This window comes from Debaryomyces fabryi (genome assembly GCF_001447935.2).
Source record: "Debaryomyces fabryi strain CBS 789 chromosome Unknown contig00126, whole genome shotgun sequence".
Taxonomy (NCBI): Eukaryota; Fungi; Ascomycota; class Pichiomycetes; order Serinales; family Debaryomycetaceae; genus Debaryomyces; species Debaryomyces fabryi.
This window is the reverse complement of record NW_015385552.1, coordinates 280-20,265: the sequence shown is the minus strand read 5'-3', so window position 1 is coordinate 20,265 and position 19,986 is coordinate 280. Positions and strand designations below refer to the sequence as shown.

Here is a 19,986-nt window from a genome sequence, read left to right as displayed (position 1 = left end):
ATGGGTCAACTGATTTCCAAGCAAGAGAAAATAAGCCCTAAATTGAAATCCGAAATGGTTTTCAATGAGAAATATTTGCAAGCAGAGCCAGAAAACGGTGAAGGTTACTTAGAAGAAACAAGAGGTTTGAAGCTACTTGATATAAACGACGAGGCCACAAATCCAATTTCCTGTGATTCCTTGGGTCAATGGGAGTCTGCTTTGTTATCAGAGCCTAAGAATAAGTTAGCACAGAATTCCTTAGCCAAGTTTGATATTGCCAATATTGTTGGATGCTCAGATACTAAAACTAAGGTTAGAAACCAGCATTTCTTCAATACTGAGGTTAAAACTATAGGGGCACCATCTTTTAATAATAATCAGAAGAAGTCAGGTAGGTGTTGGATTTTTGCAACAGCTAATGTTCTACGTGCCCATGTTATTGAGAATTACAATTTGAAGGATGATAAGTTTCAGTTATCTCAGAGTTACTTGTTCTTTTATGACAAATTAGAGAAGGCGAATATTCTTCTAGAGAATATTCTTGATACTGCCGACGAGCCGTTAGATTCCAGGTTAGTGCAGTTTCTCCTCCATGACCCTGTTGGTGATGGGGGCCAGTGGGACATGATAGTTAATATCATCAACAAGTATGGATTGGTTCCTTACGAGTTCTTCCCTGATAATGCACAGTCTACAGAATCGTCACGGTTAAACTACGTTGTTACCGAAAAACTAAGAGAGTATGCCCTAATCTTAAGAAGCTTGAAATCTAAAAAGACTGCTGACAAAGATATCAATTTAGTCAAGAATTCGATGATTAGAGAGATCTACAACATACTTTCCTTGACAATAGGAACGCCACCAAAGCCAACTGACTCGTTTGTTTGGGAGTTCAAGGACAAGGATGGTAACTATAAGTACTTCAACACTACCCCACAAAAGTTTTATGCTGAGCACGTTAAATTTGACGTGGGGAATCACTTTTCGTTAATCCATGATCCAAGGAACCCATACAACAAGTTGTATACTGTTGACCGGTTGAACAACGTTCACGGTGGTAAACCAATCGAATACGTGAATACAGAAATCGCGACCCTTAAGAAGGTCTCCATTAAGATGTTGAAAAATAACGAGCCTATATTTTTTGGTTCAGATGTAGCCAAATTCTATGATAGAGATACCGGTATCTTAGATGTTGGCGCATATGATTATGCCTTAGCATTGGGAACCTCTTTTAAGATTAGCAAAGCAGAGAGATTAAAAACCGGTTCGTCCCAAATGACTCACGCAATGGTCATTACCGGCGTTCACTTGGATCCAATCACCGGTAACCCAGTTAGATGGAAAATTGAAAACTCTTGGGGTGACCTGGTTGGTGATAAGGGATACTTCTTGATGACCGATAAGTGGTTTGACGAATACGTTTATCAAATTGTTACGAACAAAAACTATGTCGAAAAACAAATCTATGAAGTATGGAAAGGAAAAGACTTCACTGTTTTGCCATTCTATGATCCAATGGGTTCCTTAGCGTAGTTTTGATACTTCTATAGTAATTAGTAGTAATTCTTAGTAACTAAAATATATCGGCAATATCTCCCGAAGGTAGTAAATTTTCCATCTGTGTATGGATTTTGTCATACAACTCGATCTTGTTCTTAGCGTACAACTTGGTGGAAACTACATCGCCATCAGCAGGTGGATAAAAGTGTTGAACTCAATCAATAATAATAATTGGTTAAGATTTTTGTCGGGGAAATTGTTAACTAGCTTGCCTAACATATTATTCATCTATATATATGACATATTTAAACAGATAAGTAAACAGCATGTAGGCTAGGCTATCTTTGGAAACCTCTTTAGGGAAGTGTAAGACTTTATCAAAAGCGGGTAACCGTCATTCAGGTCAAAGTGTCACAAAGATCTAAGTAAAAGAACACAATATTTTTTTTTGTAAAATTAATTGCTTTCTTCTCTTAGTTATTTTGACAAATAGACAGATATACTACTGAAAAACTCGGATTTTTCCTATTTATGTCAACTATCCAAAACTTAAACGCCTTTGGTATGTATTATTAGTGATGAAATGGAGCCTATGACGCATAGGAAGAATGATAAATATATAAAACACTAAGACACATATACTAACAAAATATAGATCCATTCGCCGATACTGGTGATTCTGAAGCTCAACCAACAAACTACATCCATATTCGTATCCAACAACGTAATGGTCGTAAAACGTTAACTACAGTTCAAGGTTTACCACAAGAATATGACTTGAAGAAGATTTTGAAGGTTTTAAAGAAAGATTTCGCTTGTAACGGTAACATCGTCAAAGATGAAGAGTTAGGTGAGGTTATTCAATTACAAGGTGACCAAAGAGTTAAGGTAAGTGAATTTTTGATTTCTCAGTTACAATTACCAAAGAAGAACATCAAGATTCATGGTTTCTAACTTGATAACGCTATTATTGTGAACGTTTATTATTATGTAGTAAATATTAGGTTCCTATCGGCATCTGTGTATATATGGTCTATATTGCATATAGTCGATTAAGATAGCTGGAATACAGCCTTTATAGTTTGAATTTAAATGTAAGCACACATTCTCGCAGTTTGTATTGTAAGTTTTAAAAGGGCCCACAGATCACAAATTTTATATTTATATCTTTAATTTATCAACATGCCAGGAGATTTAAATTTAAAGAAGTCATGGCATCCTGGCTTAATGAAAAACCAGAAAAAGCTCTGGGAACAGGAACAAGAAGCTTTGAGTGAACATTTAAAGATTAAGGCAAAAAATGAAGAATTAAAAAAAGAAAAAGAAAAACAAGAATTAATCAACTTACAATACGGTGATGCCAAAGATATTCCGATAGAAGTCAAAAGGGAACTCAATAACCTTAACTGGATGTATGATGATTCGAAGTCGAAAAATAAATCAAACAGCGAGTTTAATGACATGGATGATGAGTTCTTGTTAGGTAAGAGAAAAGTCGAAAATATGCTTAGCGGAAATAAGTATATCGACACTCAAGAGACAAGCAGGTTTGAAGAAGCAATAAGCGCTTCTAACAATGGTCCCAAGAATATTGAGAATGATCCTCTATTAAGGATAAAAAATGAACAGTTAAAGAAATACCAGGCCGCAAAAGACTCAAATAGACATAGTTCGAAAGATAGACATAGTTCGAAAGATAGACATAGTTCGAAAGACAGGCATCGGTCTAGAGATAGATCTCCCAAAAGGCATTCTTCGAAGCATAAACTTGCTAATGACAAAATTTCAAAGCTGAATCATTCAAATCACAGACACTCGAAATCAGAAAGGTCAAAACTGAATAGTTCACGTCATCATTCAAGAGAAAAGGATTCCAATACCACTGAATTGAACGATTATAGACATTCATCTCAAAGAGACAACACGAAAAATTCAAATCAATTCGTAGCCTACTAAGTTAATGTCATGAAATATAGTGAAATAGTTCATTATAAACCTATAGAGTAATATAATCCATCTTTGTTATAAACTTTATTGTTAACGGACCATTCGTACCACACCTTATTATCAGAAATCCTTTCAATTAGAAAGCTTAAATTTGAGTTACTATTGCAATGAATCTCCAGGATAGGGAATAAGAATGGATACCAGGACTTACAAAAGCCTTCTTCCATTTGTGGATGTATTCCAATTTGAATGGTTTCGTATAAATTAGCTATAAAATATCCTTGAAATCCATTAATCTTCCCTTGATATGGAACATGAAAGTCAATAGCCTTAAGTCTAGAAGTCGTGTCTTTTGTTGGGTGGTTGAATTTCCAAATTGGTTGTATGCCACTCATGTTATAAAATGAATTTAGCTTTACCAAATAAGGCCTCTCCAATTGCTCATTTTTAATCTCTGAAATAAGAGGCGAATATATTGGTTGTAAATAGTTTTCGTAACTTTGCGGAATCATAATTGTATTTTCATTTGTAAATTTTTGTAATATTTCGGGACATGATTCGTTACAGCCAAATGAACCTAGCAATTCAGATATCACCAAATTATAGTTGATATCTTTCCAGGTCCTAACATCGTCTTTAATTAAATTAATAGTTCCATTCCATTCTTTAAGATTCCTTTCTTTTAATATGGCATAGCAATTAGAGTTCTTTTCAACAGAATCTATCTGATACTGGCATTCCAATTTTTTGATAACTTTCAAAAGTCTATCTAATAATGGACCCCTACCAGGTCCTATAACTAGAACCTTTACATTGGGCATATTTATGTCTTTCAATGCTCGAAAGATTGCTTTCTCATATTGATCATATTTAATGATATCCTTTTCGAAGACCTCATAGATTTCCAAAGATAAATCATCTTTTAACGGTTGTAAAGGATCAATTAAAATGTCAGATGCAGGGTCAATTTCTACCTTCGAAACAAACCATTTTAGACCGTTGATATAAGTAATTTGATTACTATCAGACATTAGTATAACAGCAGGTGGAGACTTTGTGATGAACTTTCGTAGCATCACTTGCAAATAATCAGGCAAAACGGGAAATTTATACTCATGTACAAATTTTGCAGCATGTACCATGACTGCACTAATAGGTTCAGTGCACCATCTTCTAATTATACAATCATCAACTTCTTGGGATAAATAGAGCATAACAGAGACATTTTCTATCTTTATGTTATTCCAGAATTCGTAATGCATAAAATCTCCCGTTAAAGGTATAATCAAGGAAATGTGAGCCCCTGTGGGTAAACTAGTCACCAATTCAATGAGTTGCAATCGAATCTTATCGTGTTCTAAGTGATAAAATTCCTCAGGTACTAAAAAAGCATAGTATTTGCATTGTACTTGTCTCATCTGAAAAGCTAAGTTCTCCCAAAAACCATCAACTCTACTAGACAATAATACAATCGAGTTCAGCAATATCAAGTTATTTGTGAGGCTCCTAAAGCTATCCCACGGTATTACCAACAAACTGATCCCGTTTTTAATAGATATATTAAATTTTCTTCTTCATATCTATTAGTTTTCACCCCATAATAAACGTTATTCATAGTATTGTTAGCCGTTTATGGTAATGTCATAATCATCAGTTAACAATTTGTCACATTGATTATGTAAGGTTGGGACGCGTTGATTTTTCAGTTATAACGCTAATTTTTCGTTTAATAAATGTTATCATGAAAATCGGCTAAAAAGGACAACAATTAATACAATCAAATATACAAAGATGAGTAAACCTAGATACCTAACAGATAATGAAAGAGCTAGAATCCTCGAATTTCAGGATATGATTCATTATAGTCCAAGATACAGCGACGATACCCACGAATATAGACATGTTATGTTGCCCAAAAATATGTTAAAAGCGATACCACAAGATTACTTCAACCCCGAGACTGGAACTTTGAGAATATTACAAGAAGAAGAATGGAGGGGTTTAGGCATTACTCAGTCATTGGGATGGGCACATTATGAAACGCATGCTCCAGAACCACATATTTTACTTTTTAAAAGACCAATTAACTATGGCCAATAAAACCCGACCAGTAAACTACGCCCAATAATAACTCGGTTATGTTCCCGATTAGCTCCTACTAATTGAAATATGCTATGTGTAATAATATCACTTTGTCTGTGATTGAGTCTTTTGAATTCTTTGTTTTCACATAGAGATGGTAATCAATAGGAGTTTATGGCATTAACTTTTTAAATTATGATCAATTGTCATATCTGCATTTTCTTATATATCGTTATATGTATTTATACCTTTTCTAATAAATCCTTGTATTTTTTATATCGAGTATATAATTGTAAACCGTTAGTTGTGCGCGTAAAAGAAGTTAATGTTTTTATTCTATTAATGAATTCTAACGCTATTACATGTCTGTTTCAGCCTATCAAAAGATCAGTCTGCCAGAGTTGACGTTATTCTTAGATGATGTTTACAGAAATATAACCCACGATGACAATACCGACTTCAAAAAATTAATATTGTATCTTTATGGATTCACCAGCTCTAAGTTACAAGTTTTACAGCAGAAAGATGATCTGAATTTCAGTGAAAATATAACCCTCCTTAAAAGGTTAATAAGTACTATTGAGTTAGTTTTAGCTAAAAGAAAGCATTTGCTTAATATTGAAATAACAAGTGAAGAAGATGCACAAATATTCGGTCTTGATACAGGTAATGATGTTCAAAGTGACCCCCAATTGTTATACGAATGGGCCATTTTTTTTGGTTTAAAGTACATAGCACCATTCGACGGCAATAATGAAATAACTAATATTGTCAAAAGTTATATTATAGATATTATTAATTTGGTAACGACAACTTTGCATAATTTTAGGTACAAGAATCAGATCAAAATTAAGTTATTACGAATATTTGATGATGACTTAAACAATCTATTCAATAAATTAAGTATAGCGAATTCGTTATCAAACTTCAATTCTACTTATTCGAAAGATCTAGCGAGAACTGTTCACTTATACTCCATCCTAAATGATTATGACTTGTCTGTCAAACTATTACTTAACATAAATAGTATGGAATTAAAATTTGAATCATTTGCTAGAAAATTATGGTTCATTCTCAACCTGATTGATCTAAAGTTGATTGTTTTGAATGAAGCAGACAAGAATCTAAGATTATTAGACAACCTAAAATCGGTATTAGTTTTAAACCTAACAAACAATTTATTGATTAATGAATCAGTTAATTGGTCCCAAATTTCATTGGTTATTAACTGGATTATTGACCATATCAAATCATTTGATGAAAATACTTCAAACACTTACAATTCACAGTTAGTTGCCTTAAACAGATCAGTAAGCTATAGTTTAATGAGGGTTTTTCAATTATGTCGAGAAAAAGACTGCTTGGAATCTTTTGTCAACTCTTTCCAACTCAATTCATTCATAATGTCAATTTCTAACAAGCATACTAAGTTTCCTGAAATTATTATCAAATCAGTGCATGTAATCAACTATCAGTACGGTATCACCACCGACAATTTAAGAATCATTAATTTTTACCGAACTAATAAGTTCGTCATTACTCCATTCAACGACTTCGAACTAGATTCCCTAAAATTAGAATTGAATGAGTATTCTTACAAATTGAGCCATGAAAATAAAATAATATGCAACTTACTATATTTCATAGCCATACCAAAATCTATGATTTCTGATAATGATAATAATGAGCAGTTTAATTTTGCTTTTTGGATTACACATGTTAAGAATCTTATTGATCTTGATCTTCGTGATGATAACAGCGACAATAGGATCTTTGATAAAAGATCTACATTATTTACATTTATAACTTCTTTAGGTCATTTTCCATGCCTTGTTAATGGTGATTATCACTTTAAGATTGAAGAATGTACAAGATGTGGTAATTGTCCTCTGAACAAGACATACTATGAGACTGTATCACCACTCAGAAAATATGTTACGGATCAGCAAGAAATGCAAGTATATTATAAAAATATTATCTGTGACTTCTTGTTGGGTGATAAAATGAATATTATTCAAAATGACCCATTATTGTGCTCTAATATGTTATTGACAATTTTCAAGCTTTTTGTTTCCTTTAAACCTCCTACAAGATATAACTACAACGAAGACATAGTTTTTAGATTTGTCATGAAATGCTTAAATCAGAGTCTTAACAGAGATGTAAGGATACTTTCTACGAGGATACTACCTCTTTATTTGATATCACCTAAAGATGAAATCCTTGAAGCAAGTTTTCGTTCGGTGTTTCGGGAGGTTTCTCAAATTAAGTTTGATAACGAAAGCAGAAAAATATACCTTGCTGAGTCAACAATCAAAGCTTTAGGTGAATTGGCTATTATATCTGAAGGTGAATGGCTATGTGTTTTGTTTATTAAATTAATTGATCTCTTCGGAGAAGCAAATGAACAACATGTGAACTTAGTTTACAGTGAGTTTTTAAACGTTGCAGCAGCTAAGTGTCTTACACCATATAAACTTCTTTCACCATTCTTACCAAGTATTGCGGAACGAATTGTAAAGCAACCCCGAATGCTTCAAAAAATTACAGAATTATTAGGAGTTTCAAAGAAGTATTTCTTAAATAGAACAAAAGAGTACACTACTCCTAGATTTTTGGAATATTACAAGTATGATTTTATACATGAAATAGCAGAAGCTTCAGGAATATCAAAATGGAAATTAATTACTAGGCATTTGCCCAGAATCATGGCAACATATCTATGCAAGGATGATACGATCAACGAACCCTATATCATCAACGTCTTGAGTAATGTTAGCCCTGAATATAAAACTTTATCAATGACTGATTTAATTTCTAGCGTTGGAGAGATAACGTGGTTCATATTACTTCAGATCCAAATAGACGAAAAAGGAAATTTTCAAAATGAAGCAAAAATATTGAATGCTTTAAGGTATGTTTCAAAGATCAATATGTTAAAAAACGGAAGCAGCAAAACTAGGGTTCCAAAAGATTTTGATTACATTGAAAATCTTTTGGGAGATCATGTTTTAGAATTAGTTCAAAGATTCTCTGAGAACGTACATCATATAAAAGGTACAAAACCGTTCCTCGAAAAGGTTAGTTCTTTAAGAGCCATTGAATTTCTTATTAGTAAGAATACTACTGCTGCTGCTTCGGCTTTGGGTCAAATATCTACATGTTTACAGGCAACTTTGGAAAATCCTGATTTTGAATTACCTGCAATTAGGTGCTGGAATGTACTTGTACAGAATTTACAGACTAATCATTTAATATCACTATTCGACATTATCATTTCCTTAATATTTCAAAAATTTAATAAACTAGAACACAGATCTAAATTGATAGCTGTTGATATTTTAAAAAAATTATTTCTAGAGTTGAGAGATAAATATAACAAATATTCACTCTACTACTTTTCGGTGCCATTTATTGAAAATTTAGATAAGTACTATAAACTAGATGCAAGCTTTCGAAACTTGATAAAGCCAAGATCGAAAACTAGTTACTTCCCAGAATTTACCAGAAGGTTGAAAACAAGTAATAAATATGTTGTTCAACAAGCGTTGGATGACCTTATCAATTATACGACGAAATATCAGGAAAGATGTCAGATCGAAGACTTCAAAGACCCCTTACTTGAAAACTATATAGCTGAACTTATGCGAACTTTGTTGGATACGGCTTCTAAATTCAAAAATGATGATAATGAAATTTCTACGAGCTGTGCAAAATCCCTCGCAATTATAGGAGCATTAGATTCAAACAAGTTTAATTTGAAAACAATCAAGGATCAAGTTATGATTATACATGATTTCCATGATTATAAAGAAAATGCTGATTTTTTGAGACACTTTATGGAAAATAGAGTTATCAAACTATTTTGGGCGTCCAACGATCCAGTTAAACAATTATTTTCAGCATATTCAATGCAGAAGTTTTTAGAAGTTTTGAGACTAGATAACAGTGTACTTAATCCAACCAGTCAAGATTTATTAGCTGAGACATGGAAAAAATTCAGCGATGTGGCAAAATCTACGTTAACTCCACTTTTATCATCAAAATATGTATCGCCAATATCACGATTTGAACCTGTTCAATTCCCATATTATAAAGTTGGATCAAACCATGAAAAATGGCTTATTGATTTCACCTCAAATTTGCTTAAGAGGCCTCTCAAAAGTGTCCTTGAAACGCCAAATGAAACAAAATGCGTGATATTTCAAACTTGTTCAATGCTAGCACGAAACCAAGATATATCAATATGCCAATATCTCTTAAAATATATTGCTTTGAGCCATATAATTAATGGTGACGAATCTGTTGCTTCAGATATCAAAACAGAATTTTTGCATATTTTACACATAGATTCCTCTTCATTACCCCCCGATAGAGTCGAGCAGCTAAAATTGTGTTACCAATCGATTTTTGAAGTTTTAGATTATTGTAACGAATGGGTTTCGGCTGCAACACAGTTCTTAAATGACTCTCAATTACTGAAAGCAGAAACTATTAGACTTAAGAAGAACATTGCCTTTGTTGGGATATTTTTGGAGAGTATACCAATGGACTTAATTGCCATCAAATCAGCGGAATGTGATTCTTATGAGAGAACTATCTTATGCTTGGAAAAATGTTATAGAGATGGCAGAGTAGATGAATCTTATTTAATAGATAATCTAAATATTGTTAGTACTTTGCAAAGTATGTACTCAAATATCAATGATTTTGATGCTCTTGCAGGTATTTTGAAAAAGTTTTCAACGAATAACTTGACTGAAAAATTAACTACTTTCCAATATAATGAAAATTGGTCTCTAGCGCAAGAATCTTTTCAAGTTTTGAGTGAGACTGGTAATGAGCAAAATAAAATAAAAAATAATACAAAGCTTTTAAAATCATTAAGTGAACATGCATTATACGATGAAGTGCTTTCTACTTTGGCAGCAAAGATTGATCTTGATAATTTAAATAGTATACCACTCGATTGGTCAATGGTTGGTCTTCAAGCGGCTGTTGTGTCTGGTGATAAGAATCAAATCGACAAATGGACTTACATTACAGATTCTATAGGTAAACCGCAGGATGTTGAAACTTTAACTAATTATCAATTTGCCAAGGGTTTGAAATTCTTGTATGAATCCAAAAATGAAGAATTCAAGCAATGCATGGAAAGTATTTATCGAACTATCGGTTCTTCCTTGGTCTCCTCTATGTCTTCATCGTTTTCCAGGAATTCAGTTTTAATGGCACAGTTACATATTATGTTTGATTTATCTTTGACAGTTTCCAATTATCCATTCCTTAACGAGTCTCTTAGAAGAGAAAATGAAAGTATTTTAAAGGAGAGAATCAAAAATATTGATCAAGGCTTTGATTCTCAGTGGAAAATATTAGCTATGCATAGGGTGGCCTATATGGTAATGGAAGACAAGAACAAAATATCTGATATATTACTTTTTTGTTCAAAGGTTGCAAGAAAAAATGAGAGGCTAGATATTTCAACCAGAAGTATCATGAAAGCTATGGCATTAAATGATCAAGGTGCTAATATTGAATATGCTGAGTTATTGTGGGCACAAGGTAGACAAACAGAAGCTATTAAGTCACTTTCCAAAATAATTTCCGATGACCAATTCAAAAGCAAACAGCAGAAGGCTAGTGTGCAACTCCAGTATGCTGAGTGGTTAGATGAATCAAACCATAGTTCATCAGCTACTATCATTTCCGAATATGTGAAAGCTTATAAGCTAGAAAGTACTTGGGAAAAGCCATTTTATGATTTAGGAAAATATTATAATAAAATTAAAGAATCTCAATCAGACGTAAGTGGGTTTTGCGAACAGCAAATTATTAGATTCTTCTTAAAAGCTTTAGCACTAGGCCCATCTTTCATATTCGAAGCTTTACCTAAGTTTATTACAATTTGGCTTGATTTTGCACAACAACAAAAAAAGTCTAAAGAATCCGAACGCATAATGAATCAGATCATTCTAGATATTAGTTCTTATATTGATGTCATTCCAGTATATGTATGGTACACGTCGATAACTCAGATATTGTCTAGAATTGGACATAAACACAATCCTTCAGCCCAGCTTCTTTTCCAGGTAATTTTTAAACTTGTTCAAGCCTATCCTAAACATGGTTTATGGTATGTCTTATCGCATTTAAATTCAAATGATTCTACTAGAAAGCAACGAGTTTCCGGAATTCTCAAAAAGTTGCAATCTTCAGATTCATCTTTGGCATCCAACATCCAAAGTGCAAGAGATTTGTTTAGCAGTCTTATAAAGCTTGCTGGTTTTAAAATACTGAAAAAGACTGTTAGAAGAATGTCAATAAAAAATGACTTTGGCATTAATAATTTGAATGAAAGCTATGATTCATTAGTCATACCTGTAAGGTCAAATCTTGAAATTAGATTACCTTCTGTAAAGCATACTAAAAATTTTGCAAGTGCCTTCCCGAAGCCTTCTAGTGTTACATTCGAAGGATTTGATGATATGGTGAACATTTTTCATTCTTTACAAATGCCTAGACAAGTGTTTATAAGGGGTTCAAATGGGTTAACGTACCTCCTTATGGTAAAAAAAGATGATACAAGAAAAGATGCCAAAGTTGTTGAGTTTACAACTATGATTAATAGGTTATTGTCAGCCAGTACCGAAGCTCGAAAGCGAAATCTAAGTATTGCTAATTATTCAGTTGTTCCACTAGCAGAAAATATGGGAGTGATTGAATTTGTACAAGATGTTGCAACAATGAAAGGAATTATAAATGATCAGCGAAAACGAATGGGACAGCCCTCTAATGATAGAAAGCTTTTCATGAAACTTGATGAAGCTCAAAAAATGGTCAAGAATAAACCTTCGTCCGACCAAACTGCTCTAAATACTCTTGTTGAGTTATTCGAAAATATATGTAAGAGTACACCTCCAGTTTTACATAATTGGTTTATTAATCAATTCTCAGATCCTAGAACATGGTACTTGGCGAGAACTTCATTTACCAGGTCGTCTGCTGTAATGTCAATAGTTGGGTACATAATAGGTCTTGGAGATAGACATTGCGAAAACATACTATTCTTCAAGAAAACGGGCTCAGTTCTTCACATTGACTTTGATTGCTTATTCGAAAAAGGTAAAACGCTACCTACACCTGAAATTGTGCCTTTTAGACTAACCCAAAACATGGTAGATGCTATGGGTATTAGTGGAATTGAAGGGTCATTTAGAATTACTTGTGAAGTTACTGGGTCTATATTGAGAGAAAATGAAGCTTCTTTGATGAATATCTTAGAAACTCTTATATATGATCCATTATTAGATTGGAAGACGCAGCAAAATCCTCAAGACCATTTAAGAAAAGTTAGAAGAAAGATTAGGGGATTAGTAGATGAGAATGAGGGTTTACCAATGAATATTCACGGTCAAGTTGATATACTCATACAGGAAGCATCAGCAGTAGAAAAGTTATGCCAAATGTATGGTGGATGGGCAGCATATACATAATTTATTATTTTTATATATGCAAATAGCATCGAAATATCTAAATTTCTAAATACTTAGATCATCTATATCATTATCATTCTCGTTACTTCTATTTTCAAGTTCTCCCTTTTTCACCTCTTGTGCTTCATTTATTACGTTCACTTTGTTTCCTTGTGAGGTGTTCAGTAGTCTGGAAATATCTTCAATGATTCCATTGATCTCTCTTGGGGGCAATTGTGGAGGAGTCTTTGGTACAGGTTCAGGGGGAGGTTTTCTGTGTCTCTGATGTGGCAAATGGTGCTCTTCAGTCAAACTTTCAGATAAAATACTTACATTAGTAGGAGAAAAGGCTGATGATAAAGCAACTTTTGAGTCATCCTTTAGGTTAAGATTATCACTATCATCGATATCAATGTTTAATCCAATCGGCTGATTTTCGACAGAGCCATTAATAACTCCCTCATGATCATTATTTAAACTTAACAGCTTTTCTGTACTACTTAAACTTAATTTAGAATTTCCTCTTGATCTTCCCGTAGAATTAATTTGATTATATGCCTCCTTTGAAGTATTGTCATAATTCAAGTCTTTATTGAACATCTCATATGAAGGTAAATCCGAATTCTGAAGGAACTTCGAAGTATCTAATCCAGATTTCTTAACTGCTCTCCGACTCAGAATCATTTCTGGAGGTGTATAATTCTCATTTTCTGGAATCGATTTCTCATCTTTAAAGTACCATTTTCCAATTTTCTTCAATGTATTGATAGTCGACTTTTTATTATTGGTCGGGTCAGATAAATCATGATCGATGGTTTTAGAAGATTCGACGAACGATCCGTCAGAATAGTAGTTGTCTTCGTTTACGCCAAGAGTTGTATTTGATTTTTGTTTTTTCATTTTCTTGGAAATATCATTTAAAGTATTTGAGATTCTTAGTTTTGAAATTGTGGTATTGGATTTCACAGGCGGTACAATATCTCCTGTTTTATTTACTGCTAAACTGCTTGATGTGGTTTGCTTTGGCAAATTACTTCCTTCGATTATCGAATCAGCATCTTCTTCTGACTGCTGTTGTGATTCTTCAATGTCCAAAGATTCATTTTTGTCTACTCTTTTATTTGGTCTAATATCTTTATCCCAAATCCCACCTCTATATATTTCATTCGTAGTATTATAAAATACAAAATCATCCCAATGTGGTAAAACGAGCGAGTCCTTAATAGCTTCTTTTAATTTCTTCTCGATTGAATTGGTAATTATGTTATATGTGAGCTGTCTCGAACTTATTATTGGTTCAATTTTTAAATTGATCAAAGGCTCACCTTCAAATGAATACCAAATTCTTTCAGATGGTGGAGGTTTAAACTTTACCAACATTGGACCTTCTAGCTTTTCAATGGTAATTGATAATAATAGATCAACCTCCCTAGGCTTGAATCGTGAACCAAGATTAATATTAACCTTCGTCGATATTTGAAATGATAACTTTCCATGGTAATGAAAAAATAATTTGACAACAAGGTCTCCATTAGGATTGATTTCACGTAGGCTTGGCCAGGTTATAAAAGGAGCAGCAACTCCAGCATCTAGCTTGACAAGCTTGAAAGTGTCCAAAAATCCAGGCTTTTTGATCTTATTTAATTTTTTATTCAAACGGTTCTTCAAGAATTCCCTCAAAAACTCAGTTTTCTGTAAAGACAAGAATAATCTACCTATCATTGCATTTAACCATTTTGTCTGCCACTGGCCCTCCGAGCTGTATAACGTTTGAATTAGACTAATCATATCATCCGTTTCGAAATGTAAAGTCTTTGCGTATACCAGAGGATTTAAGTTCTTAGATTCTGATTCCGTCTTAGTAGCTTTTACTAAGCTAAAATACCAATCTTCTTTTTCAATGTTAGTATCACAGTATACAAATATAGATCCCGATGGTGGTTGCAAGTTCATCGTCAAGATGTCGCTTGTAGTAATCATTTCATTCTCAAATTCTTCTGACATTCTTCTCTTTCTTGACCAGTCTCGTTTCATAATACAGATAGCCGTAGCTTTGGTGAAAAGTTGGCCATCTGGTATATCTCGCGGCCATACGGAAACTACTTGATTAGACAACACAATAACATGCTTAACATCCTTCAAACTCTCATTCTTGTATAGAAACAAATTACCATGTTTAAGAACCGCATAAAATCTGTGTTTCTTTTGTGATTTCTTAACTGTAGTATCACTTTTTCCCTCGATCGGTATATTAGAAGTTTCAACTGTGGATGATGATTCCGTATCAGAATTCTTAACTAATTTGTATAACGAAGAATAGGCTGATTTGTTTTCAGCTGATTCACTTATTGACTGAGTGTTCGAAGAAATATCTTCAATTGACTCAATATAATCCTGTGTAACAGTGATCCATCCCGATCTGTACGTTTTCAATCCCGTTGATTCCTTTTCTTCGATTTCTCCAACATTCACTTTCTTCTCTCCTTCATCGATTTCATCACTGGCTTCATCTACTAATGGGTGAAGATAAATAAACAGAAATATAACTATTGGTATGAATGTTATGCCACCTAGCAAATAGATGTAAATATATCCTAGTAAACTCATGATGTTAATGGAAAAAGAGTTAGAGACAAATGTTAACTTTTTAATTAGGACTCGCATTTAGATTGCGAGTGAGATTAGACAGCAAAATATTAATTAAAACTATACAAGATGAAATATATAAAATACACAATAAATAATTAATTAAAGAACGAAAGTATACAATACTATACAAGGAATCATTTAAAGAAAAAAATCATTTATCATAAAATTACCAGTGCCAACCATTTCACTAGCTTTACCAGAGATTAAACAATTTTTGTTCAATATCTTACAAATATCTTGAGGCTCACTACCAGGATGCTCGTTCAACGACAAATTCAAGTTATCGTTGTGTCTATAGTGGAAACTCATCTTGCCATTCAATGGTGGGGGCAAGGAAATAGGGGTGATAGGAGATTTGTCTTCATCTGACTCGTCAGTGTCAGTCAAATCATCATATGCTAAGTACTCGTCGAAAGTGTATGACTTGGAGTTAGAATTAAAGTTAACCTTCTTAAAAAAAGGAACGTCAAAGTGTTTTGGAGCAGTTTCATGATCAACTTTGGCAGTTGGTTGTTTATTCAATAAACCAAATGTAGAATTGTCATTGTATACTTCCAAGGGATTCTTGTTCAATCTAGAATAATATGCCCTCAAGTTATCGTTCAAAATCTTAGTGAAGTTCAAGGAAATCTGTTCCGTAGAATTATTGCTTGCAATATTCATGTAGTTCACGGGTGATGGTTCATCCACATTCAAGATATCATTGTTCAAGTTAGTCAAGCTAAGTAACTTCTCTACTGGGTCAATCTTATCTGCATCTTCTTCAACATTCAATTTCCTCTTTTTAGCTGTGTGCTCTAAACTGTTAGTCGTCTGCCTAATAGGTTTAACCTTTTCTGTTAATGTACGGGTACGAGCTGACTTACGAATTGTCATATAAATCCTTAAAAATTCTTATAAGCAAACGATATTTATTCGGTGTTAAGTGCAAATTGAATTAGTTGATTGATATATTAGGAGTTGTATACTAAGTATTCTAGTCAATGGTCTATCCTAACAAAGCAAGAATTGAAATGCAACTTATCTATGCCACTTAACTAATTGCCAGCTGGAAAAAATTTCGAATGGCAAAATGAAAGATTTTCTATGTTTATATAGTATATAGCTCCCCTCTGAAAAAAAAAAAATTTTAAAAAAAAATTTATGCGGACCGTGCGGCTTTTCTAAAATGGCATTTTCTGCGGCTTAACAGTATTTTCGAATATTATTCTCTGTCGAATGCTGAGTAAATGCACCAATAGCATAAGGCATAAACATGGCATCCAATATAAACTAACTAAAGCCAGAATATGAGATGATATTCACTGTAGTGTTAACCCAAATCGAATACTGTAATAGCTAGTTTGTATATCAGAAATACGGAGAACAAAAATATCACTATCTCGTCTCACGTGTAGAACAATAGATAGCAATAACCCTCTTCCAAGGAACATAGTTAAGTGAATGATATGATTAGCAAACAATAACTAGTACGGGAGGAGGAATGGGACAATAAATCTATGAATACTCCCTTTATTTGGGGTATTCATAGCAATTTGCGGTTTTTTTTTAACGATTGAAACATGGGGGTCAAGGAATACTTGGTACAATTATATGTCATTCTTGGCTCAAATATGGTACAGAACGAAGAATGTTCATGGCAGTGACTATAAGTATAGTTACATTAGTATTATTAAACGTAAATACGTAGAGAGTGTGTAGAAAGAACTTAGTGAGGAGACTCTACGAGAACTGGATTGGGAACTGCTAGATATGAAAAAGGAAACCAGGAACCAGGCCACGCACAGAATTATGAGAGCAAGAAAATCTCGGTATAGATAGCAACAAAAGTAACAGTTCGTCTATCAAGGTTCCAAATTAGCTGAAAGATTCTTCATTGCGTTGGACTGTTCTTTTTTTTTACTCCACCAGAAATTTGCTCGTGCCCAATATTTGGAGTATTGTATCTCAAGAAAATATGTAGTAATAATAAACGCTCAGCATATTCCTATCTAAAGGAAGTCTTGAATGTTGCACTATATCAGTTAATCAGAATACCCATGTAATCTTCGTGTCAAAAGCCGAGTATTCATCTCCTATTTATTTGGAGATTCGATGTCAACCAGACCTTTTATAGCTTGCATCATATTTTCTACATTTGAAGCCTCCTAACTTATCCTCGAAAGAACAGTATAAGGCATTGATTTCCTGGATATGTATAGTACTAATATACCCCTTTAAGTCTTACAGCAGGTATACGATATGGTCCTTGCACTATTTGCCGTACTGTATATAGTTTATTTAATACTTCGGTAACAGTAATGAAAAACTTACTATGGAAAAGAACAAGCATACAATACCAATGAAGCTCTATTATTTATTGTTGCTAGCAGTGCCGATAGCAGCATCAGAGGGAGATAGACTCCCAGGGTTTCAAGATTGTCTTTTGCAATGCGAAAAGCTAATGGATTGTAATCATGCTACTATTCTCGAGCATATTGAAGCTCAGCAACAACTGGCGGAAGAAAATATAGAACCAGTTGCACATCCAGTGAAACCTCCTGAAAAGAGAGATACTAGAAGTATAAATGAACGAGAAGAGTTACCACAATATTCTTTGAAAGATTTTCAAGGTAACTATAGATTATCATGGATAACGAGAACAGTGTTCCTGTGGGATTGCATGCTGGACTGTGACTATAAATGTCAACAGTTCGTAACTAATCAACGTGAGTTATCAGGATTACCAATGGTTCAGTTTTATGGAAAATGGCCCTTCACTCGTATCTTGGGAATAACAGAAATTATGCTGACTATATTTTCAATCGGAAATTACTATACCAATTTTAACAGTCTCACCAAGATTTTAACACAATACAATAAGAATTATAAGAGTGGAAACGATTCATTTATTATTTATAAGCAATACATATATTTAATAGTGGGGTCTTTGGTAGGGTGGGCTTTCAGTACTTTATTCCATATGAGAGATACCTCACTCACAGAAACATTGGATTATTTCGGTGCTGCAATGATCATGCTTTTGAATTTCAATGCCATAAGTATCCGCTACTTCAGACTTTTCACACCTTCAAAAAGAAAGCAAAGATTGATATTTCAATCTTCATTAGCAGTGATTTTTGTTTTCCACTGTATCAAGTTGCATAATAAGTGGGATTATCAATACAACACTTACTTCAATCTTTCCTTCGGTATCATGGCTATGGTCTTATGGGTTGCGCATGCTATGCGGGTAAGAAATATACACACGAAGGATTTCCGTATGTATAATAACTCAATGCAATTGTTACCATTCGAAACAAAGCTCCTCTCGAAGCTCAACTATTTGTCTTTATCCGAATCGAAATACATCCCTATCCTACCTGTTTTATTGAACTTGTGGCTTCTTGTAGGTATGTCATTCGAGTTATTAGACTTCTCTCCATGGTTGAGGCTACTCGATGCCCATGCTATTTGGCATTTATTCACCATTATCCCCCCAATGTTTTGGTATGACTGGAATATTTGGGACATAGAGTTGATGAAATTGACAGGTGTCTAATCAATATATCTCTATTTGTTTAGCAGTAGAATAAATACTTTCAATTTCTTATATTCGATTGTACTATGTCTCATCCACGATTTTCTTTTACTTATAAACAATCCTACTATCACAAATACAATTATCCATAGTAAAATATTTCGTTCCGATGAACTACTATAACCTTCGTTGTCCTGCAAAAAAGGAAGGACTAATCGTATGTCCCCAGTATTATAGTATTCGTGTTCCTTTAATAACAAAAGATCTGAAGTTGGTGAAGGTGCCATGGTTAACCAAAATAACAATATAATAGGCTTTCAAAAAAATAGGTTAAATTAAGGTGGCATTAGACTATTTATATGTGGATATAGTCCAATGTATTCCAAAAGGGTTCCAAGTATTTTTAGCCCGATAGAGACAATGTGTCACGTGAATGCATCTGTGTATTTACATACCCTTTGAAGCAGTTTTTCACGTTACAATAACACTAGCAATTCCTTCTATATTTGCCAAATATAAACGTGGTCTGGAGACTTGCGAGTCGGTCGTTAAGGCATAGATGAAGTGTTCGCTTGCGTTTGGCTTTTAGTCTATAACACTGAAGATATCGTGCATGCCCAGCCTCACAGCATTAATAATTCTCAATGATTTGTGGAAAGCCACATTTCTCAATATATCAAAAGTTCTAAATATGTAGCCTACTTGAATTAATTGGTACTAAAATTACGGTCTCAATATTGAAAATTATAGTATTTATAGATTTTTTTTGTTTACTATATATTATTCACTCGCATATAAATAGCTACTGATTCCCATCAAACATACCTT

The 19,986-nt window shown here is 33.5% G+C and overlaps 9 protein-coding genes across 9 annotated transcripts; 6 read left to right on the top strand and 3 right to left on the bottom strand.

The window, feature by feature from the left end:
• LAP3 (bleomycin hydrolase) lies at positions 1–1,518 on the top strand (the record flags this gene model as incomplete). Its single annotated transcript, XM_015613389.1, has 1 exon — positions 1–1,518. The coding sequence occupies one exon, from the start codon at positions 1–3 to the stop codon at positions 1,516–1,518; it is 1,518 nt and encodes a 505-aa protein (XP_015465787.1).
• Positions 1,519–2,016: 498 nt separating this feature from the next.
• Positions 2,017–2,439, top strand: SUI1 (translation initiation factor eIF1; the record flags this gene model as incomplete). Its single annotated transcript, XM_015613388.1, has 2 exons — positions 2,017–2,047; positions 2,141–2,439. 2 exons carry the CDS (start codon positions 2,017–2,019, stop codon positions 2,437–2,439), a joined length of 330 nt encoding a protein of 109 aa, XP_015465786.1.
• A 228-nt stretch (positions 2,440–2,667) lies between these two features.
• AC631_04558 (U2-type spliceosomal complex subunit) lies at positions 2,668–3,441 on the top strand (the record flags this gene model as incomplete). The annotated part of the gene is made up of 1 exon (XM_015613387.1): positions 2,668–3,441. One exon carries the CDS (start codon positions 2,668–2,670, stop codon positions 3,439–3,441), a length of 774 nt encoding a protein of 257 aa, XP_015465785.1.
• A 32-nt stretch (positions 3,442–3,473) lies between these two features.
• AC631_04557 (uncharacterized protein) lies at positions 3,474–4,850 on the bottom strand (the record flags this gene model as incomplete). The annotated part of the gene is made up of 1 exon (XM_015613386.1): positions 3,474–4,850. One exon carries the CDS (start codon positions 4,848–4,850, stop codon positions 3,474–3,476), a length of 1,377 nt encoding a protein of 458 aa, XP_015465784.1.
• A 373-nt stretch (positions 4,851–5,223) lies between these two features.
• On the top strand, positions 5,224–5,532 carry CKS1 (cyclin-dependent protein kinase regulatory subunit; the record flags this gene model as incomplete). The annotated part of the gene is made up of 1 exon (XM_015613385.1): positions 5,224–5,532. One exon carries the CDS (start codon positions 5,224–5,226, stop codon positions 5,530–5,532), a length of 309 nt encoding a protein of 102 aa, XP_015465783.1.
• A 344-nt stretch (positions 5,533–5,876) lies between these two features.
• Positions 5,877–13,010, top strand: MEC1 (protein kinase; the record flags this gene model as incomplete). Its single annotated transcript, XM_015613384.1, has 1 exon — positions 5,877–13,010. The coding sequence occupies one exon, from the start codon at positions 5,877–5,879 to the stop codon at positions 13,008–13,010; it is 7,134 nt and encodes a 2,377-aa protein (XP_015465782.1).
• Positions 13,011–13,055: 45 nt separating this feature from the next.
• On the bottom strand, positions 13,056–15,596 carry AC631_04554 (uncharacterized protein; the record flags this gene model as incomplete). The annotated part of the gene is made up of 1 exon (XM_015613383.1): positions 13,056–15,596. The coding sequence occupies one exon, from the start codon at positions 15,594–15,596 to the stop codon at positions 13,056–13,058; it is 2,541 nt and encodes an 846-aa protein (XP_015465781.1).
• Positions 15,597–15,776: 180 nt separating this feature from the next.
• On the bottom strand, positions 15,777–16,514 carry AC631_04553 (uncharacterized protein; the record flags this gene model as incomplete). Its single annotated transcript, XM_015613382.1, has 1 exon — positions 15,777–16,514. The coding sequence occupies one exon, from the start codon at positions 16,512–16,514 to the stop codon at positions 15,777–15,779; it is 738 nt and encodes a 245-aa protein (XP_015465780.1).
• Positions 16,515–17,952: 1,438 nt separating this feature from the next.
• AC631_04552 (uncharacterized protein) lies at positions 17,953–19,179 on the top strand (the record flags this gene model as incomplete). Its single annotated transcript, XM_015613381.1, has 1 exon — positions 17,953–19,179. The coding sequence occupies one exon, from the start codon at positions 17,953–17,955 to the stop codon at positions 19,177–19,179; it is 1,227 nt and encodes a 408-aa protein (XP_015465779.1).
• Positions 19,180–19,986: the final 807 nt, after the last annotated feature.